This window comes from Colobus angolensis, unplaced genomic scaffold, assembly GCF_000951035.1.
Source record: "Colobus angolensis palliatus isolate OR3802 unplaced genomic scaffold, Cang.pa_1.0 Scaffold61, whole genome shotgun sequence".
Classification (NCBI taxonomy): Eukaryota; Metazoa; Chordata; class Mammalia; order Primates; family Cercopithecidae; genus Colobus; species Colobus angolensis.
The window spans coordinates 2,682,123-2,703,790 of NW_012119710.1; the positions used below are offsets into that span (position 1 = coordinate 2,682,123).

General features: G+C 53.6%; 2 protein-coding genes across 3 annotated transcripts in view; one reads left to right on the forward strand and one right to left on the reverse strand.

Annotated features, from left to right (window-relative positions):
• Nucleotides 1-990: 990 nt before the first annotated feature.
• Nucleotides 991-21,668, reverse strand: part of CHST1 (carbohydrate (keratan sulfate Gal-6) sulfotransferase 1) — a 22,463-nt gene continuing 1,785 nt past the window's right edge. Inside the window, exons 2-4 of the mRNA XM_011963285.1 lie at nt 5,815-5,898; nt 5,286-5,383; nt 991-4,267 (exon numbers count right to left, since the gene is read on the reverse strand). Coding sequence (XP_011818675.1) covers nt 2,990-4,225 — 1,236 coding nt within the window. The 5' untranslated portion in view covers nt 4,226-4,267; nt 5,286-5,383; nt 5,815-5,898 and the 3' untranslated portion in view covers nt 991-2,989. The remainder of the gene's footprint in view (nt 4,268-5,285; nt 5,384-5,814; nt 5,899-21,668) is intronic.
• LOC105527098 (protein NDRG3) lies at nt 9,556-15,911 on the forward strand. Of its 2 annotated transcripts, XM_011963284.1 has the most exons (2): nt 9,556-9,644; nt 13,117-15,911. In XM_011963284.1, exon 2 carries the CDS (start codon nt 13,261-13,263, stop codon nt 14,146-14,148), a length of 888 nt encoding a protein of 295 aa, XP_011818674.1. In that variant the 5' UTR covers nt 9,556-9,644; nt 13,117-13,260; the 3' UTR covers nt 14,149-15,911. The 2 variants fall into 2 exon arrangements, with proteins under 2 accessions (XP_011818674.1, XP_011818673.1); XM_011963283.1 differs by lacking the exon at nt 9,556-9,644 and having other exon boundaries at nt 12,933-15,911.

Genomic DNA, 21,668 nt, shown 5'->3' on the forward strand with positions numbered 1-21,668 from the left:
ACTCATCAGCCACCTTAACAGTTATGGCCATCCAGATAAAAGACTACATTTCCCAACCTCCATTGCAGCTAAGTACGGCCAAGTGGCCAGGCTGTAGCCAATCAGACATGAATGAAAGCGATGTCTATAATTTTGAGGTTGTTCTCATACATGGCAGAGGTGTACGGTCCTTTCCTGTTTTTCTCCTTCCTGCTGCCTGGCAAGCCTTCTAGGACCATATAGCCAAGGGCAATATCTTAGAAAGATGGAGCAACAACATAGAAAGAGCCAGGACCCCGAAATCTGGGCACATGACCTGGAAGCCACCATACTAGACCTGAACAGCCTATGCCTTTTAAATGAGAGTGAAAGAAAATAGGCTATCTAACCACCTCACACCCATGAGCATGGCTAACTTTCAAAAAAAGAATAAAATAATAAGAATTGGTGATGTGGAAAAAATTGAAACCCTTGAGCAGTGTTGGTGGGAATGTAAAATCATTCAGCTACTGTGGAAAATAGTATGGCAGTTCCTCAAATCATTGAAAATAAAACTGCCACATGATCCAGCAATTCTATTTCTGGAGATATGCCCAAAGAATGGAAAGCAGAGTCTTAATAGTTGTACACTCATGTTCACAGCAGCAATATTGACAGTAGCTAAGACATGGAAACAACCAAGTGTTCATCTAGGGATGAATGGATAAGCAAAATATGGTATGTCCATACAGTGGAATATTATTCAGCCTTAAAAAGAAAAAGAGATTTTGACATACACTACAACATGGATGAACCTTGAGGACATTACGCTAAGTGAAATGACCCAGTCGTAACAGGACAAATACTGTATGGTTCCACTTACATGAGGTACTAGAGTAGTCAAATTCCTAGAGACAGAAAGCAGAATGGTGGTTTCCGGGCACTGGAGGTGGGTGGGTAGGTGAGGAGTTTTTGTTTAATGGGTCCAGAGTTTCAGTTTTACAAAATGAACAGAATTACAGATCTGGATGATGGCACACGTTATGAATGTATTTAATGAATGGCACACCTTAAAAAGGTTAGGATGGTAAATTTTATATTCTATTATTTTACCCCAATAAAATTTTTTATAAAAGAAAATCACCTATCTCGATTAAGCCACTATTAGTTAAGGCATTTGCTAGGGCTATTGAACTGTCTACCTCCTCCTGACACATGTAAAATAGCCCAGGACTGAGTTTCCTCAGGAAGCCCTTCTTCCAATTGGCTAGGACCCCTGGGGCTGCCTAATCACCAGACACTCCACTGTCGCAGAACAACAAAGCTGTGACCTGTAGCCACCCCAGGGACAGGTTATTTTCTTGGAATAAAAGCTGGGGAAGCTGCCTGGAGGAACCTGCTAGATAGGTAGGGAAGGGAAGGGAAGGGGAGTAAGCACAGCAGATTCTCTGCCAGCGTAGACACCAGTAAACCTCTACCGTTATTCAAAGTCAAATACTTCCAGGCCTGTGGGTCAGCAGCCACTGCCCTGAGGCACCCCACCCCTTGAAGTTTCCCCCTCCCTGGCTATTGTAGACCCAGACCCACCAACTCAATGGGTAACATTTAGCACAAGAAGGGATCCCAGGATGTCATTCTTACCTCCAGCTACTCTGATTCAGCAAGCCATACCACTTGTTAAAGACTTTGAACATTATCCCTGGCTATGAGTTACCTGGTCTCAACTGACTGAAGGAAAAAATAACACGGCCAGGAGGCAGTGACTCAAGTCTGTAATCCCAGCACTTTGGGAGGCCGAGGCAGGAGGAATGCCTGAGCTCAGGAGTTCGCAACCAGCCTGGACAACACGGTGAAACCCCGTCTCTACTAAAATGCAAAAAAAAAAAAATTAGCCAGGCATGCCAGGCGTGGCAGTGTGTGCCTGTAGTCCCAGTCACTCGGGAGTTTGAGGCGGAAGGATTGCTTGAACCTGGGAGACAGAGGTTGCACTGAGCGGAGATGGAGTCATTGCACTCCAGCCTGGGAGAGAGAGTGAGACTCTGTCTGAAAAAAAAAAAAAAACCTAAACTAAACTCAGTGTTGAGGGTGACAAGAGTTCTGAAAGGCAGACTTGTCATTCAATTCCCACCTCCACTTCTTTCTCGCTGTCCTCCCCAAAGCCAGGAACACCCAGACCCCGCTGAGGCCCTCTGGTACCCATTCAGAAGGTCCCACAATCACACGCAGAGATTATTGCACTCTTTTATTTACAGAAAACACACATAAAGCATTTCAATGTTCATTTAGCAAACTGATCCACTCTTTTTTTTTTCTTTTTGGCACAAAGAAATATCACAGATGGACCCCGAGATCAATCAGAAGCTCATAAGATTCATCAGTCATCACTGGTCCAGGGGCGGCCACGAGACTCAGACAGACAGACAGCATCACCACAGACTGGAAACAGAAACAGGTCCACGTTCACCTCACAGTAAAAACCTGCCTCACCGACAGGCAAGGGCGGGCAGGAGGGGGCAGTTTCGCTGCTCTAAGGGGGAAAGTGGGTGTCGGGGCATGAAGCAGGGATGGGGAAAGGATGGACACCATTCATAAATTAGAGACAAGTGGTCCTCTTGTTTGTATCCTCTTACCTTGAGTAGTAAGACAGTGCAAAAACTAGATATCCGACCACTCACCTATTCAAAAGCTTGAGAAGTCGCCTCGCGGGTGCCCGTGTGCGTGTGTGGATGTGTAAGTGTGGTGCTTGTAAACATTGTCACCGTCCGCACAGAGACCCAATATCCGTGTGTCTGAATGGGGTGGGGGGGGGCGGGACCCCACTTCACGCGCCCTCTGCCCCAGTGATTCCCGTCCAAGACGTAGTGCAAATTTCAGAGACAAAAAGGGGCAGAAGGGAGTGGGGTGAGCTGAGGGCAGGAGGGACACGAAGATGAGGTGGGAGAGGGAGGGGGAAATAAGGCAACAGTTAAAAACGGTCCATTTTATCAAAACCTACACCGTGCGCCTCCCGCCCCCACCCGCGCCGCCCAGGTCACGAGAAGGGGCGGAAGTCCCGCTCCTCCACCAGGCTGACCGAGGGGTTCTTCAGCTCCTCCTCCGAGGCGGCGATCTTGTAGCCCAGCTGGGCCAGCACCTGCTGGCAGGCGTTCTGGGCAAAGGACACGATGTCGTAGGAGAGGCGGAAGCGCCACTTCTCGGCCGTGGCCGCCGAGTTTCGCACGGTGCCGTATTTGTGCTTGCCCAGGGTGGGGTCGCCCCGCGTGTTGTTCTGGATCCAGCGGGCCACGTGGCTGTCCAGCGGGATGCCCAGGAACCCGTAGATCTCCTCGGTCTTCTTCATGGGATTCCGGGCCAGGTCCTCGTAGCGCACCAACATGTACTTGCCCTTGAGCCACGGGGGCCGCATGAGGCCGGTGGACACGGAGTTGGAGAAGTCCTCGCACACCGTGGTCAGCTGCGTCACGTCCAGGTTGTAGGGTTTCCTCCCCGTGCCGTACCAGAGCCGCCAGAGCCGGTACGTGTCCCGGAAGGTCTCGCTGCGCGAAGCCAGAATGCCGCGGGGGTCTCGGACCAGCTGGATGACCTTGAGGTTTAACCGCGGGTCTTCCACCAGGGCGCGCAGGTCGTTCACCTCGGGCACGCGCACCGTCTTGATGGCCACGTGGCTGCGCTCCCGGCACGCCTCTGCCGCCACCGTCAGGTTGAGTAGCCCGCACTTGCGCACGCAGTCCCCCTCCTCCAGGACCAGGTCGGCTGGCCCCGGAGGGTCGCACACAGGCCGGGAGCAGAGGACCCGGCTGGCCCCGCGGCGAAAGATCCTGTCGGTGGTGTGGTTGACCGGCGGCGGCTTGATGTAGTTCTCCAGGAAGTAGAGGTCGCAGTCGTAGAGGCTTCGCAGGAGGTCTCGGCTGGCGCCCAGCATGACCCGCCGGTCGGCCGGGCTCTTGCCCTGGGTGAAGCGGGGGATGAGCGTGTTCTGGACGTGGTAGAGGGGCTCAAACAGGTAGAAGACGTCCAGGTGCTGGTTGAAGAGCTGGCCCACGAAGGAGGAGCCGCTGCGCGTAGTGGCCAGGATGAGGATGTGGGTCTTGCGGGAAAGGTTGTAGGCGAAGGTGGGGCTCTCCTCGCACAGTCGCTCGGCCAGCCCGGCCTCCGCCAGCCCGGGGCAGGTGTGAAAGGACTTGGCGGTGAAGGTGCGGATGGCCGTGTACTGGATGGCAATGGAGGCCAGGGCAAGGAGGAGGACGGCCTTCCAGGAACATTGCATGGCTGGGCACCTTCATGGGGCTGTTTCTCCACGGGGTGAGGTCTGTGGGCAAAGGCAGCCAGCGGTCAGGTGCCTCCACGGTGGGGGCACTGGCTTGTCCCTTGGAAGAGCTGGTCTCCAGGGGACCCAGGGAAACGCCGGGCTCCCTGTCCAGTGCTCACCACACACCCTGAAGACCTAAGCGGCTTCTACACTAGACTACCGTTCTCTGGGGGACTCCTGGGAGCTTTCCGGAGCTGAACAAATATTCCTTGCACCCACTGCAGACAGCTGTGGAAGCCTCCTATGGTGAGCTCTGAGTTCCTTAGAGGGGCCTCACAGGGCAAGAGCCTGACTCTCCCTACTCCCGCACTGAGGGAATGACCAGGACCTGCCTCAAACCCTGCCCCTCCCGCCTGCCAGCATTTCCCGCCCCCACGAGCTGGCGCCCAGTTCTCCAGGTGGTCCTCTTTCCTCTGTCCTCTGCCCATCCCTAGGGGGAAGAAGAGTCCCTATCAGGTGCCTCCATCTGACCCCAATCCCCTGAGCACGAAGGACCCCTGCAGACCATGGTCGGTGAGCTGCCAGCACGGCCAGGCAAGGTGGACAACTGTGTCAAGCCCCCTCCAACTCATGGATGCAGGTGACCACTTACTCCAGATGTGGACATCTAGGGCTCATGGAGTCTCTAAGAGTCTCTGGAGCAGAGATAGGTGTCCAGGGTCTGCTGAGAGGCAACCCTTCCCAGCACCCAGGGTCTGCTCCTAGTCTCTAGGGACAAGGGTCCAAGCCATGGAGGTCACATAACGCCCACTGACACAGAGTGAACTGGCCTGCAAAGAAGATCTCAGGGAGTCAGGGGCCTCCACTCTTACCTCCTGTGCCCCCTCTGCCCACAGAAGGGGGGCTGGGGAGGGACCATGGAGAAGCAGAAAGAGCGAATGGGGCTGCTTAGAGTCCAGGGTCAGGAGCCCACCTGAGCATCCTGCAGGCACCCTCTCTGGAGGCTGGCTCAGCTACCAGACCTGAGTGGGGACTGGGGCTGCCCCCAGGGAGAATGCAGGAGGGCTCAACCACTTACCAAAGAGGGGCTGCTCCAAGCTGGGGAGTCCACAGCCACCAGCGTCTCCAGGTCCAGCTGGCAGTCCCAGCCAGTGCAGCAGCCCTGTGGCCAGCAGACTGCAAGAGACAGGGAGGGGAAGGGCTCAGAAGGTGGAGCTGGGGTCTCAGTGCCTCCTCCCCACTCCTTCTCTTCTGTGTCCTGTGCCCCACAGTGTGCCCCGAAGGCCAGGCAATAAGGGTTCTGCCTGCTCTCCAGATCCATCCCTGACTCAGCGCCCCAAACAACCCAGTGCCATCTCTGATCCCCTGAGTGTGGCCCTCTGAGTCCTGGACTGTATCCCACTCCTTTCACCTTCCTCGCCCACCCCACCACATCCTCCTAATAAACCGCAGTCCCTCTGCTCACACCAGAACCCAGCAGGCAGGGAGGCTGGCAAGGTTCTGCATTTTAAATCCATGAAACAATCTTAACCCTTTAAAATTCAACTTGTGCAGCGATTCCCCCAGGAAGCGGGTTAGCAGAAGTCCACAAGGGCAGGGGGGCTCACCCCAGGCCTCCAGGTCGAAAGGGCGCCTCCAACGCAGCTGGGGAGAGAGTCTTCTTCCACCCACACCGAAGTGACACCAGCTACCTGAAACTCAAAGCAAAAGTGGACCAGGGAGCATTCCTGACCTTGATGCAACTCACAGAGTCTGAATTAAAACACCAAGATCATCACATTATCTCAGTTAGCATCTATTGTGCCAAGCCCCTTCCCTGCATCAGCTCGTGTCCTTCTAGCAAGAACCAAATATAGAAGTCAGTATCTGTCCACTTCAAGGCGAGAAAGCCGAGGCACAGAGGTAGAGGAACCTGCCTGAGCTCTCAGGCCTGCTTTAACCCTCATCGGGTAGGTTCCCCAGAGTCCAGCTCTTTCCCTCTAAGGAGATTTGGCTTCCTGTTCCTCCAGCTTAAACGTATTTGGCCTTCAAACATGCATTCCGTTACTGGCCCTAGCCCATTTGTGAATCAGCATGATGGGGACTGGGCAGGCAGATGCTTCTGAGGCTTAGAGCATGTTCCTCCCTTTGCTGTCTGGTCCTGTGGATCTGTTGGTTCACAGCTGATGGGGTGAACTCAAGTGCTTTGTGAAGATTCTTCCCACACCCCACTATGTGGCATGACTCCTTTGGGAGTGGGTGAGTGAATCCTCATTTCCCAAACCCGCAGTGCTGCCTGGCTCAGCTCACCCAACTTCTAGCACTGTGTTATTCCCCATAAGCACTCTCGGAGGTCAGGGTCCTCACTCCCACTGTTCAGATGGAGAAATCAAGTCCTGTTTTAAATATGAAATTTCACTTCTTTAGGAATCAGTGCCAGATCACCAAGTGGCAGGCAAGAGGGAAAGGGGCACAGTTTAGATTCTTAGGAATTTCTCAACGTGATCAGAGAAAAACCGCAATCCCAACCACACTACATCCCACCCCAACCTCAACCCATAGTGGCAGAGGATGCTGGCCTCCATCAGGGGGCTGGGCCAGGTACCCGGGGAGAAAGACCCCCCTACTTACACCCAACTCCCCTGCAAGTGCAGGCCTGCTCTGCCCAAGTGCCCCAAGGCGAATGTGAATGGCTTTCAAGAAACAGACAGGGAATGTCATCAATAATAGTGCCAGGTCATATTTTTAAGTTATTTAGGAGTCTGTTCTTTGGCTGCGGCATCATTTCATTTGGATGCACTTCCTTTGTATTTATTCACAGACATCTATCAGAACTCCTGTATGTGCTGGGCACTGTTCTAGATGCTATGGGTCAAATAATACCAAGGAAGGCAAGCACTTGCTGGGCATTCACAATGTTCCTCCCAGGCACATGCTTCTTTCACAGCCATCAGCTCATCGCACCCTCATGCCAGTTCTATGAAGTTGATACTGTCACAATCCCATTTTACAGATAAGGAAGCTGAGGCCCCTCAAGGTTAGATAACTTCCCCAAGCTCATACCCCTAATAAGAAGCCAGGATTCCAGCCCAGGCAATGTGCTAGGAAGTCCACGTTCAAATCCTTTTCCCTAATTCCACTCATATTCCACCCTCCTTGGTCCTCATCAAGACAGGAAACTGAATCCTTAAGGAGTCTTCACTTAATTCTGGGGTTCCAATTCCAAAAGCAGAATTCACCCTGGGGTTTTATTTAAAGAGGAACATCTTGCCATCTTGCTAGGGAGGGGGCCATTTGAGTTTCTTCCCCCAACTCTTCCTCCACCCAGAGAAACTTAAGGCCAGGACTGGAAGCTGCTGCTCTGCTAATAAATCAGAAGTCACTGAAGCAGCTGGATGTTATAAATCCCTAAGACAGTGAGACTCGGCCTCATAAGGTGCGGCCTGGACACCGAGGAGGGGAATGCTTTTGAAGGCCCAGCCACAGGCCATTCCCTTGTACCCCCGGGGAGGGCAAAGCCTGGGCATGGGAATGGGAAGATGGGGGAAGTCCAGCCCTCCTGGAAATGCCCCCACTCTCCCAACCTGGCAGAGCTGGGCCCGGGGCTGGCCAAGTGTCCTTGGTATGCTAAAGGCATCTGCCCTGGAAACCAGAGGCCCTGGGGCCAGGTCCTGTTGTTCCCAAGGGAGCCTTAGCCACTGCAAAAGACTCCTCAATGCCCTCACCCTCCAAGCCAAACCGTGGCCCCCAGAGCCCATCCCCTAGGCTTCTAGCAACCTCTGGCCTGGCCTCCCTCTACCTCTGCGTAGTAAAAATCCAAGCAAACCTTGGATACAGGAGACCAGGATCTATCATTTCTGTTAGAAAGCAGGCAAGTTGGTGAACCTTTAGTCCCCATAGAAAGCTCAGATTTCATTATCAGCCAACTTGAGATGAGGGCACAGACTGGGAGCAGCGAACAGCTCTGTGCTGGAGAACTGTAATTCACAGTAACAGCTCACACCCTGAACCATGCCTCCTGGATCTGTCACTCAGCAGGTGTGTGGGCCTGGGTGATTCACCAGCTGTCCCTGAGCCTCAGTTTCCCCATCCATAAGGTGGGCATATCTACAGTAGTGCTGGTAAGAATTGAAGGTCTTAAAGCATTTAGTCAATGCCAGGCATACAGACACGATCCAGCCTCTGACACCAGCCCTGCTGATCCCAGCTCAGCCACTTACTGGCTGAGAGATCTTAGCTAGCTTTCTTCATCTCTCTGGGCCTCTGTGTTCACACATGCAAAAATGGGGATAATTATAACAAGGCGGTTGTGAGGACTAATTAGTGAGTACAGTGCCTGACGCAGGGTAAGCACTCACTAAATGTCAATTAATATCGTCATCAGTAAATGTCTGCTTTGCTTTCCGTCTCAGGAAAAGGCCTAGAACAAATCATCCTGCAGCCCACGGGGTCTGGTTCTACCCACCGCCCCTTCTTCCTGCAGCTCCTCTCCTGGCCTGGGAACTTCTTCCTGCTGAGCCACCGCAGTGGCTTTCCTGCTGCCCTCTAGTGACCACATCCTGCGGTGCCGCCTCATAGTCCTGTCACCTCTGCTGTATTCAGAATTCTGGGGCTGTTGGCTACAACCTGATGTGAGGATGCAGCCAGCAGGAGGTGATGTTGCAAGATGCAGTGAGGTGTGAGGATGGCACACCCACTCCGGCTGCGGCCTCTGCTCCGTGCACCCCCACCTCAGCCGCACCGGGAGAGCCCAGCAGCAACAGGCAGCCTCGCCTCCTCCCAAGGGCCTCTCCTGCTCATCTCATGGTGCTCTGTCAGGGAAGGAGCACAGACCTGAATGTCACAGGCAGGATTGGCCCACACAGCCTCTGCCTTTCCCTGGCTGGGTGACCTTGGACTCACCCCCTGGCCTCTCTGTGCCTGGGTTACACCATAGATCCATTGATGACTGAAGGGCCTCCCGGCTCTAACCCTGGTGTTCTCTATAATCCCAGAAAGGCCCCAGACTTCATTCTCAGGCACAGTTGGGGCCACCCACACAGCAGACAGGGGGACCCTCCATTGGGAATGGGAAAAACCCAGTCTTCTCCCAGGAAGAGTCTAGGGCTGGGCATCTCTGTCCCCCACCTCAGCCTGATCTGTGGCAGACCCAGGGAGTGGGGGCCTTAGAACCTAGCGGTGCTGCCCTCTGCCAAGTTAGCCCCACATTCTGCTGTAGAGAAATCCCATGAAACCCAGGGCTGAGGCCTTGGTTCACCTGTTCTGGGCCACAGACCCTTCGAACCACAATCCCTCCCCTTAGAAATGCCACTAGTGCCCACAATTTTACACACACAATTTAGAAGTTTCCCAGACTATTGGCCGGGCGCGGTGGCTCAAGCCTGTAATCCCAGCACTTTGGGAGGCCGAGACGGGCGGATCACGAGGTCAGGAGATCGAGACCATCCTGGCTAACACCGTGAAACCCTGTCTCTACTAAAAAATACAAAAAACTAGCCAGGGCGAGGTGGCGGGCGCCTGTAGTCCCAGCTACTCGGGAGGCTGAGGCAGGAGAATGGCGTGAACCCGGGAGGCGGAGCTTGCAGTGAGCTGAGATCCGGCCACTGCACTCCAGCCTGGGCGATAGAGCGAGACTCCATCTCAAAAAAAAAAGAAGTTTCCCAGACCTCTGAAAGCCCACGCATGGACACCCCACCCTTTCCCAGAAGCTTAACCCCTTCCTTATTAGCATGTGGAGGGGACTGTCTTTCCAACTGACTATATCAGAGAAGCCTCCTCAGACTCATGAGTATACTGATAGAAACAGTCACTCAGCATATATAAGTTTCAAAAGCTAGAGCCAGAAAACACATGTGTAATAGCACACCACCATTTCAGATTTGTTTAAGGAGGTGGACATGTATATTTGCATATATGCATAAACAATCACTGAAAGAGCTTGCACTGAACTAGTAACAGCAGATGCCCCAGATGGAGGGGGCCTGGAGGAGACTGAGGTAGGAGGAGACACCATCTACACTGAACTTTTTTATTCAGTTTGAGTGTATTAATTCTGGGGGACACAGTGAAGCCACTCCATGTAGGAAGTAGAGGAGTGATTGATGACAGGGTGTGGTACTGAAAATCAGCCCTGGCATCTCACTGTGCCTCCCACCCTCCCCCCGGGCACTGCCAGCCAGCTCTCCCCACCCCCATTTCCAAGGCACCAGGGTCAAAGGCACTGCTTTCCCACCAGAAATGGGCTTTGTCTGCTCAGGTGGGCCACTAAGGACAGTAGGCAGCTGGGGACTGCTGAGACACAGGGCCAGAGCTGAACTGAAGCTGGATTTCAGAGGGGGTCTGGGGCTACAGGAGCGGCTGAGCCCTGGGTTGGGGAAATGACTCTTCTCCCAGACATTTCTCCCTGAAAAACTACTGTGAAGCCCTGGGGGATGAAGAAGCAACACAGTGAGGGCGGGGGAAGAACCTGAACATCGTCTTTTCAGACAAACTCAGGAGCCGTGATGAACGGGGCTCCAAGGCTCTGGGGTCCCAAGAACTGGAGCAAGGTATAAGGGAATGGGGCAGGGAGGGAGGAGCTGGCAAACAGGCCTCTAGGATGGAGGCTGCAGAGAGGAAATGCTTACTCCCTGGCTCTGACGTAGCCAGCACTGATCCACCATAAATGTTTGTTTAGTTAAGACTAAAACACATAAAACAGCAAGGTGTTTTTCTCTAAGGAAAACGAGGTGATGAAAATGAGGCAAGGCAAGGGGAAAACAAGAGTATAAGAGTCTGAAAGAACCAGAGGCCAAGTCAGTGTACAAGAGTCACACCATGTGTGGGCTACTGAGCTAAGTCAGAGCTTCCTGGCAGCCAGTAGGAAAAGGGAAATATTTCATTTACTTGTTTCACAGGACCCATGAGATAAAGATTAACGCATCCACTCAAGAGATATCCAGCTATTCCTGACACTGAATTCAGTGCAAGATTTCTCCCAAGGGAGCTCTTACAGAGCCCTGTGCATATGCCACCATGAACCCGTCCTCAAGACTTTGTACCTAAGAAATCCAAAGACGAGCTTCATGGGACAGTGTCCTAGAGCATCCTTCCATGTCGGCAGTATGCCAACACACAATCCAACCAGTGCAATTTTCTAGGGGGGTGAGCTGCTGGGATTCAGACTTGGCCTCTGTGGTCTAGGTCAGCCCAGTGGACCCCTTCTCTTTGGGGTCATGCCCACCTCAACTTGAAACACTGTGAGGTCTATGGACCCTCTCTCCAGAACCTGGACCACCACAAACATGGTACTTGCAAACAATCCCTAGAGTCCCTGGGCCCCACAGGCAGAACCACTAAATCTTTTGGGCACCTCCAGTGGGGACAAGCTCCCACAGTCATGGTTTCCAAGACAAGCACCTGGAGAGCGATGGGTCTACCGATTTTTCACTATCAGCAGGGATGCCCAGCTGCTTCCTGAGATCCGGTGTCTCCAGGGCAGAGCACTCCAATGTCCACATGATACCCATGGATGTCTCAAGCCTCCTGGAGAAGGTGCCCACAGGCATTCGGGGAAGCAGTCTTGGGGGTGTTTAGGCACCCCAGCTGTGGGGCCACAGAGGCCTGGATTTGGGAATCCGACTGCTGTTGCCTTATAGCTATGAGGCATTGCACAAGGCACTTAACCTCTATAGGCCTCACTTGTCCTTATGTAGGAAATGGGAGAAATGATCACAGAATCTAATATTTGGGCAGTGAGACAGAAGGCTGATGGCTGCCCACAGCTTAACACAGTGGTAGGCACAGAGCAAATGCTTATTAAGGGCCATGACCATGATTTTTATGGACTACTAAATGCACAAAGAGGCACCATTGGCCTGGAAATGTTTTTACAAGTTAAAACAGATGCCACAGCCTGCTCCACTGAAGCGCCAGCAGCCTGCGTGGTTGGAGACCCTGACTTGTGGCTGCAGAGACCTTGCCTGGGGTAAGGAAGGCACCTCACATCCTGCCGTGGAGGGTGGGAGTGGGAGGGGGTGGTCCCAAACCCAACCTGAGGGGAAAGTTTTCCCCAGCAGTGGGGAGAGTGGCTGACCTCCTGGCCACGACACAAGGCCCCAGTGTGCCCAGCTCCTCTGGGGGAGGGATGAGTCAGAAGGTCCCGGTTCCCTGTCTCAGGCCAGTCCTGGTACAGCCTGGCCCGTGGTAGGCGGGACTCTACAGCCCCGACACTGGGCGGAAAAGCCCCGGTTTCCTGTCCTCCGCCCCACCAAGAAGCCACAGCCAGAGTTGGAATAGTACCGAGGCCCCACCCCCTGGACACGGGGCTCCGGCCCATCCTCCCAGCTTCAAGGAGGGGAAACATCAACAGGAGCTGGAACTCAGGCAGCTGCTGCCGGCCAGGCTGGGAGAGGGGCCCGCCTGTCTCTGGATCCAGGAGTCTCCAGCCTGGGCCACCTGCACATTAGGCCATTAGGCCTGGCTGGCCCCGTGGGGACGAGGACTGTGGGTGGAGAATCAATAGGATCCTGAGCCTTGAGACTGTCACATGGGATGGAGGAGACTGCAGACGTGGATACTCAGAGATGATCACAGACCTGGCTCCCATCAGGGGATGCATCCCACAGGCCAGGTGCCACTGCCACCTTTCACAGACGAGGAGCAGTGAGGCTCAGCAAGTGTGGGAACTTGTTCAAGCATGCACCCCTAGCCTGTGGTGGTGCTAGGATTCAGACTTGGCTCTAAAGAATCCCAAGCCCTGGCCACCGCCGCCGCCGCCGCCGCACTCACGGCGGGTGCCCGTGCCTCAGAGTTACCAATTTATTCTTGCAACTCCTCTACTCTCGTCATCTGACCTCATGGATGAACTTCAGGATGTTCCGCTCACAGAGATCAAACCACTTCTAAATGATAAGAATGGTACACGAAACTTCCAGGACTTTGACTGTCAGGAACATGACATAGAAACAACTCATGGTGTGGTCCACGTCACTATAAGAGGCTTACCCAAAGGAAACAGACCAGTTATACTAACGTATCATGACATTGGCCTCAACCATAAATCCTGTTTCAATGCATTCTTTAACTTTGAGGATATGCACGAGATCACCCAGCATTTTGCTTTCTGTCATGTGGGTGCCCCAGGCCAGCAGGAAGGTGCACCCTCTTTCCCAACAGGGTATCAGTACCCCACAATGGATGAGCTGGCTGAAATGCTGCCTCCTGTTCTTACCCACCTAAGCCTGAAAAGCATCATTGGTATTGGAGTTGGAGCTGGAGCTTACATCCTTAGCAGATTTGCACTCAACCATCCAGAGCTTGTGGAAGGCCTTGTCCTCATTAATGTTGATCCTTGCGCAAAAGGCTGGATTGACTGGGCAGCTTCCAAACTCTCTGGCCTGACAACCAATGTTGTGGACATTATTTTGGCTCATCACTTTGGGCCGGAAGAGTTACAGGCCAACCTGGACCTGATCCAAGCCTACAGAATGCATATTGCCGAAGACATCAACCAAGACAACCTGCAGCTCTTCTTGAATTCCTACAATGGACGCAGAGACCTGGAGATCAAAAGACCCATAATGGGCCAAAATGATAAATCAAAAACATTAAAGTGTTCTCCTTTACTGGTGGTAGGGGACAATTCGCCTGCAGTTGAGGCTGTGGTCGAATGCAATTCCCGCCTGAACCCTGTAAATACAACTTTGCTAAAGATGGCGGACTGTGGGGGACTGCCCCAGGTAGTTCAGCCTGGGAAGCTCACCAAGGCCTTCAAGTACTTTTTGCAGGGAATGGGCTACATACCATCTGCCAACATGACTCGGCTCGCCCGATCACGAACCCACTCAACCTCGAGTAGCCTCGGCTCTGGAGAAAGTCCCTTCAGCCGGTCTGTCACCAGCAATCAGTCAGATGGAACTCAAGAGTCCTGTGAGTCCCCTGATGTCCTGGACAGACACCAGACCATGGAGGTGTCCTGCTAAGCAGATGCTCCTCCCCTGGACCATTACAAGTCCATCCTTCTTCAAATGACCACTCCATAATAAAACATTTCATCCATGTAAACTGGCCTCTACTATCTATAACTCATGCATGGCCACCGAACCTCTCTCTAGTAGCCTGGATTTATCATTCTCTCTGCCTGCCAACCCCCTTTTTTGTATAGCCCAAGAACCACTTCCATGCCATACTGTAACATTCCAACATCTTTAGCTGATCAGATCTCTCCATCTCCTCTCTTGCCAACTTTTTCCCGTGCTCCCCCAACTATGTATCGGATAAGATTCTTTGATCCCAACTCTGTGTGTGTGTGAGCACGTGTGTCTCTGTTTGTGTGTGCATAGTTCTGTGGTTTTAGACACGCTTTCTTGTAGTGCTTCTGCAAAAAAACAAAAAAGGGACTTATTTTGCATTCTCAATGGTGTTTTTAAGGGAATTAGGCAGAATAGATTTCTAGGTTGGGTAGGCCACTGCGTTCTCTTTTGTTTGAAAATTGGTCAACAAAATTTGCAGAGTGATTTCAGGAGAGAGCAGCTCTGAGGGATGTGGAAAATCATAATTGCCATCTGGACCTTTGATTGATTGTGAGCAATAGTAGAAGGGTGCCTATTACATAGAGAGACTCCTTCTGTCCAAATGAATTTCTGTATACTCTTCTATAAATAAAAGGGAGGAATATATTCTGCTGGAAGCCCAGGAACCATCGGTGAGGTTCCGATACAACATAGAGTTTTTTCCAAGGAGTGAATGTGGCTTAATTACTGGACTCTTTTAGCACAGGAAGGTGGAAACAAAATGCCAGGCCTCTGCTCTGAAGAGCAAAACTGCTGTCGCTGCAGTATCTTATACTGGACATCCACATAACCACAAGAAGTGCCTCTTAGGTCTATGACGGAGAGTGTCTCCATTCCTCAGTTCCCAGAGAGGGGAGAGGTATGGCCTAAAAAGCATGTAGATGGTGGAGAAATGGGTGGGGGAAGAGGAACAGTCATTAACATAGTATCATGTTTAATAAGTATGGCCTTGATTTCAGTAGATGTAATGGAAGCCAAATTAAATTGATACAGAACTCATTTCTCAGAGTCTTTTTTTTTTTTTTTTTTTTTTTTGGAGACAGAGTCTCGTTCTGTCACCCAGGCTGGAGTGCAATGGCGCAAACTTGGCTCACCCTCTGCCCCCTGGGTTCAAGCGATTCTCCTGCCTCAGCCTCCCAAGTAGCTAGGACTACAGGCACCTGCCACCACGCCCAGCTAAGTTATGTATTTTTAGTAGAGATGGAGTTTCACCATGTTGGCCAGGCTGGTCTCAAACTCCTGACCTCAGGTGCTCCGCCCGCCTCAACCTCCCAAAGTGCTGGGATTACAGGCGTGAGTCATTTTGCCCAGCCATCAGAAAGATTGTTAATCCCATGAACTCCCTTTTGCAGGAGGGAAAGGGCCACTCTGTAGGGGCAGCCCTGTCCAGGTAAAGTTGTTTTCAGCCTCCTGTCTATTGTTAAGTGAGGGAGTCACAGCAAGACAGAGAGTATTGCTGGAGGGTGAGAGAACTGTGGAGACCAACTGCCACATAGCAAGAGCCCAGCTCTTGGGAGCATTGAGATGTAAGCTCAGGGTTACACAGTTCCAAATCTTGGGAAGGGGCTTTTCAGACATACTGTTTGCTTTCTGCTGAGATAAGGAATGCATCACCCTGCCAGAGTATGACTTTTTACAGATTATTAAATAAAGCTGTATATGTCTCATTGTTAAAAAAAAAAAAAAAAGAATCCCAAGCCCTGGCCCTAATCACAGAGCTAAAACCCCCAGGCCACACCAAGAGCGTCACCCAGCCAGAGGGAGGGAGAGGGAGCACCAGGGCCAAGGTTGCCACCAGGGTCCCAGGACACATTGGTGCCAATCTCAATCATAGCATTCACCCCCGACCCAGATATTGGTGCATCTGATACCTCCTGGCCATCCCCCAGGATCAGGTCCCTGGGGCATCCGCTGGTGGGGATGGGGGGCTGCCAATGTGGCCCTTCCTGGTTGGTTCCCCTGGCATACCAATAGTTGTGTGCCATCTCACCGCTTCCCAGAGGGTTCTCCCTCCCCGGCTGAATGACAAGAATGAAAATGATCCCAAGTGAGTGCGGACATGGGACTGCTGCACCTGATAGGCAGAAGCCCAAACACACAGTGCTCCCCACACAGTGGCTCCGGGTCTGGGCTAGACAAGCAGTGGGAGCTTTGAGTGGTTTTATGACCAGGGAGCCCAGGAATGCCCAAATCCTATGCCACCAAAAAGACACCAAAGAATGTCTTTATTACCATCTGGCCTGAAACAGTCTGGAATGGGGCATTGGGTTTGGGCTGTCCGCCCAGTTGAGGCTTCCCTGCTCTCTAAGCCCAAAGCTTATCACCAGCCCACAGCTGATCCCAAGGATGCCCTTGGGCCGAGATGCCAGGGAGGCTCACCCTGTCACCCCTCTTCTGCTGGGTGAGAAGCATTAGGAGGGGCCACAGCTCCACCCACTGGGCATATGGCCAACCAGATGAGTGTCTCTGCCTGCCATCAACAGGGACCTCCATTGCAGAACACAATGGCGGCTGCTCATATACAATGGCGGCCTAGCACCTTGGTATGTACCTTTCACGCCTCACCTCATTGGATCCTGTCCGCATGCCTAGGGGTAAGAACTACAGCTGAATCAATTTCACAGGTTCGGGACTGAGACTCAGAGAGGTTAAGGGATTTGTTCATGCAACTCGGAAGTGGCAGGAGGAGAATGGATTTCAGGCTGTGGGGGTTGTGTGTGAGGTGCATATGCGAGTGAGGTCCTCATCTCTCCAAAGCCTTCCCTAAAGGCTTCCCTTCCATCCCCACTCTGACCTCCTAAAATGTCCAGATCACTCCATTCAGTTTTGTTGACCCTTTTTGTGTGTCATAAATGGCTAGGAGCAGCATAACAGCATAAACAGAGGGTGAAACCCAGACCTGAGTTCTGGGCAGCCTTTTAACCCTTTCTGATTCTCAGGTACCCAGGTGAAGGGAGGTCACACACCTCTCCCAGGGCAGGAGAGGGGCTTAAATGGCATCTGGCATTTAAAGCTCTTAGCATAGTGGCTGGCACACAGTAATCTCTCAATCAGCGATACCTTCAGAATGTCTGCAGCAGGCTCGTCTCTCTGTTTCACCTGCCCTGCAGAATCCTTAAAGGAGAGCACCAGCCCCCCTTCATCTCCCTCCCCTAGCTCTCTCCTATCCCTCCTCCCCAAGTGCCCAGCTTGGGGCCCCTACACACCGCAGGGACTCAGTGAGTCCTAAACAACTCACTGACACTGGCAGAAACTCGGGAGAAAAGGAGCCACGCCTTCTTCCCCATCCCTGAGAAGGAGACAGCATTCCTGACAATTCCCAGCCCACCACCTTCCAGCTCTAATCAAGGAGCAAACACAAAGAGGGAATCTCTAAACATTTAGAAAACGCGGGAACCCTGTGCCCCCATGCGGCACCGTGGGGATTTATAAAGAACAAATCATGCCTGACAAACTTGATAGCTTTCTTGACAGAATTACAAGACGGGTAGATGAAGGAAACACAGGCAGGGTAATATATCTTGATTTTTAGCAAAGCATTTGATACAGCGCCTCGAGTAATCTTACAAAATTAATTCAAACAGACTTGGCCCTAAGCACTTGTCATGAGGCATAATAGCAGGAGGGGGCAGGTCCCAAGGGCCCCGGTGGAGGAGGCAAGCCCAGAGGAAGGGGCTGGAGGGCCGCAAGTCTGGGAGTGGGGGCAGGGCTGCCAAGCGTCAGCATTGGGTCAGATCTTATCTAACATCTTCATTAATGATCCTGAGAGAGGGAGTAAACAGTCCGTTAATGAAATTTGCAGAGGATATTAAATTGGAAGGTGTTGTGAACACCAATGAGGAGAGCAAAATGGTCCAGAGACACCTGCGGGAGGTAGAACGTTGGCAGGAAACTGAGAGCTGGGAGGGGGTATCCATGGCGGTGCCGGGCAGCAGCTGGGGCTGCTTGGAGAGCCGGCAAGAAGGAAAGGGCGTCCCCAGGGCTGGTGTGTAGCTGAGAGAGGCTACAACTAGCTTGGGCTCTGGCCATACAAGCAAACCCCAAAAATCTCACTTTTCCCATCTGTGAAATAGAAGGAAGGGCCGGCAGATAAAGAGCAGGCTTTGCAGCTCTGACAGCTGGTTGTGATGGGCGCGGGATGTCTTTAAGGAGCCTGGAGCTGAAGCCCATCTTACAGCAGGGGAGGAGGGAGCCCTGCCATGGAGCAGGGAACCTGAGGGCCATGGAGGGGAGGGCTGCAGTGAGAGAGAAAGGCCGGTAAGGCAGACCGGCTCAGGCATCAGTGGCACTCAGAATCTCCCCTAGCTGCACTCCTCAATGCTGCTGAGGCAGGCACTGGGGCGGGGAGCTCCTCACCCTGCCCCAGCGGGCAGGATGACAACTGATCAGCAGCTGCTCAGGCTGAAGCCCCAAGCCTGTCCAGACTTGCAGGGTATGCTGGGAACACTTGGGCGCTAGAGGTTCTAACTTGGGGTTAGGAGAGTGTGCAGGATCTGTAACCTTTCTGAAGAACTCCCTGACCCTCTCTGGCTGATCAAGAGAGAGATAGATGCTTCTCCAGCCAGATGAACCAGCCTCTCTAGGATCTCTAGGACCTGGACCTCTTCTGCTCCTCTCTGTCTGCCCCAACCCCTAGGGGCTCCAAGGCTGACACCTCCCTTTAGCGGGAAGGCTGAAGCAGGAAGCTGCCTGTCCATCTGGATTTACTCCCACAAGGCTGCTAGACAGTTAGGGTCTGAACAAAACCCAGAGCTGCCTAACACTGTACCAGGCCCTCAGGAACCTGAAACAAATGCTCTGTAGAAAGAAATGGCTGGCTGCTTCCCAGCTGGGGGTGTGCCGAGGCTGCTGGGGAGAGGCTCTTTCAAAGCAGGAGGCCAGCCCAGCCAGATGTGAGGACCACCTGCTGGGATCGAGGGTAAGGATCTAGGTGAACATGCTTGGGGAGTTTCTTCCAATGTCCTGACTTAATTCCTAGGAATGATGCTTTGGAACACTTACTATGGCACCATTCTAAATGTGTCTCATATATTACCGCATTTGATCTTCACAACAACGCTATCAGGTAGGTAGGTGTTATTTTCTCCATTTACAGAGGGGGAAACTGAGGCAGGGAGAGGTAGCCATGAGGCCAGGCACCTAGCCAGAAGGTCCATGGGAGAAGCAGCAGCCTGCCAAGAGTCACAGCAACAGCTGTGAGGCATCCAATGGCGGGACCCCAGTGGGTGGGGAGAGGCAGCCCCTCTGACGGGGAGGCCAGAGCCTTGCCCACCCCTCACAGTCCCCACCAAAGGGAGTTGGTCCAAGTCCCGCCACACTTGTGGAGCCTGGTTTTACTATATGTTTCCCTTCTCCCCCACCACAGCCGCTACACCGAGTCCTCTGAACAAGTCTGTTTCCATGGAAACCATACAGTGACTCAGGGCTTCGGGACCTTCTCTGAACCAGATTATGAATATAAAATGCTCCCTCCCCGCACCAATGCAGAGTGGAGTTGGGAAAGTAAAGAGAGACCCACAGCAGACAAGGGAGGGAGACAGAGTGGAATCCAGTAGGACATGAACCTGGCCCTCCAGGGAGGGCCTGGCACTTGGGCCCCTCCTGTAGACTCAGTGGAACACAGAGGTACTCCTCCTCCCATGCGACCCCTCTATCAGCGCCATCAGCACCACTCTTGCCCAGGAGCTAGGGCCCTGTCGGCAAGGGTTGGGGGGAGAGTGGTCAGGAGGATACATCCCTCTTCCAGCAGGGGCCTGTTGCCTCACAGAGATGGCTCAGGGGCCAGGACAGAGGGAAGCTTGACTTTGGATGTTGGGAAGGAAACCTCTGGCCAAAAGCATTGCAACTACTCAGCAAAGAGGGAGATTTGGATTTTAGGGAAAATTCATTTCTGCTTTGAGATGGGGAAGCTGGGTGTTGAGTGAAGGGGGCTGGGGGTGGCACCTAGCCATGATTTCAAAGACCCAGCAGAGTTTGGGGGATGATTAGCAAAGACTTGCTCTCCCTGGCGCCCCTCCCCTCCCCACCCCACCACCGTGAAGCAGCCTGGCCTAGGGCTGCTCACCGCCAGGATGAGGGACTGGCAAAAGGAAAATGAAAGGTGCCATGCCAGGCTCCTGGCCTCCTGCAGGGGTTCAAGGCCCAAGGGCAAATCCACCCACTCCTTTCCCCAGCAGCTCCCTAAAGACCCGGGAGGGAGGGGAATGGAATAGTTTGGAAGCCTGATACCTCCCTGGTGAATGCAATGTGTGAGTCATGACGGTGAAAGCACTTTGAAAAAGAAACAGGGTCATCATGATGCCTGGAAGTGTCCCCACTGCTGAGGACAGGAGCCTGGGAACTGCCTGCCCAGGTAAGGTCTCTGCCTGAGACAGCGGGCCCCACCGCAAGGGGCTGAGGAACCTCTGAAGGTAGATACCTGGCCCACTGGTTCCCACCTGCTTGGCTCTGACATCCCTGTGCTTGTCGAAGCAGCTTCCTCCCAGCCAGGGTGCCTGACTCCTGCACCCGAGCTTGCCCCCAGCTCCTCCCACCCCTCCAGAAGATGCTGGACTGAATTTCTGTCCTTGACTGGACAGCCACCTCCCCTGCCCCAGCCTCCAGCTCCCTGTCAATGGCCCAAGCCCATCTTCGGGCACCTGGACACTAGGAGTGGCCCTTACCTAGGGAGTACCCTGCCCAGGAGCAGTTTTAAGTCCACTAAGAGGAAGCCGGCCCCAGAGCAGAAGAAAGCAGTCCTGCGAAAGGGCAGGCCCGGGGTGGGGGAGGGGGCACACCTGAAATCAGGCCAAGGTGCCAACCCAGGACGACCCCCGGGTCTCACCTTCCTCAGGCAGCCTGGCCTTTTAACGCCCAGCATCCCATCTAGGGCTACTCTGGGCTGCTACCGCGAAAGCCAGCACTGGGTCCCTGGAGCCTGGGAGGGGCTGCTCCCCGGGTCCTACCCAGAGAAGAGCGGGAAGGTTGTTCCGGCTTCCCGTGGAGGGCTCTGCACCATCCGGCGGCTCCGGCCCCACAGGGGCCCAGCTCATCGCAGCGGTCTGGGTGCGGAGGCCGGGCCAAGCGGAGGCCGGGCCAGGGCTGGGAGCAGGAAGCAGGGAACTGCGCCCCCGCCTCCGGGTGCAGCTGGGTTTGGAAAGTTGGTGCCGGCGCGGGGACCTCAGGGTCTCAAGGCGCCTCCGCAGACCCTAATCAGGCGGGTTGTGGGGTAGTGAGCCGGCAGCAGCCCCTGAGTGCGCTCCGCAGCTGAGGGGAGCCAAGCGCCTCGGGGACCACCGCGCGTCTCAAGTTTGCTGCCCTCCTCTAATGGGGGCAGGGAGGGCTGGGGTGATCGCTGCTCTCATCGGCCACCAGCCTCGGCAGCCCCTTCCTGCGCCCAACACGCCGCCGTCCCTCGCCGCCGCCACCCCTCCGCGCACCGCCGGTAGCTG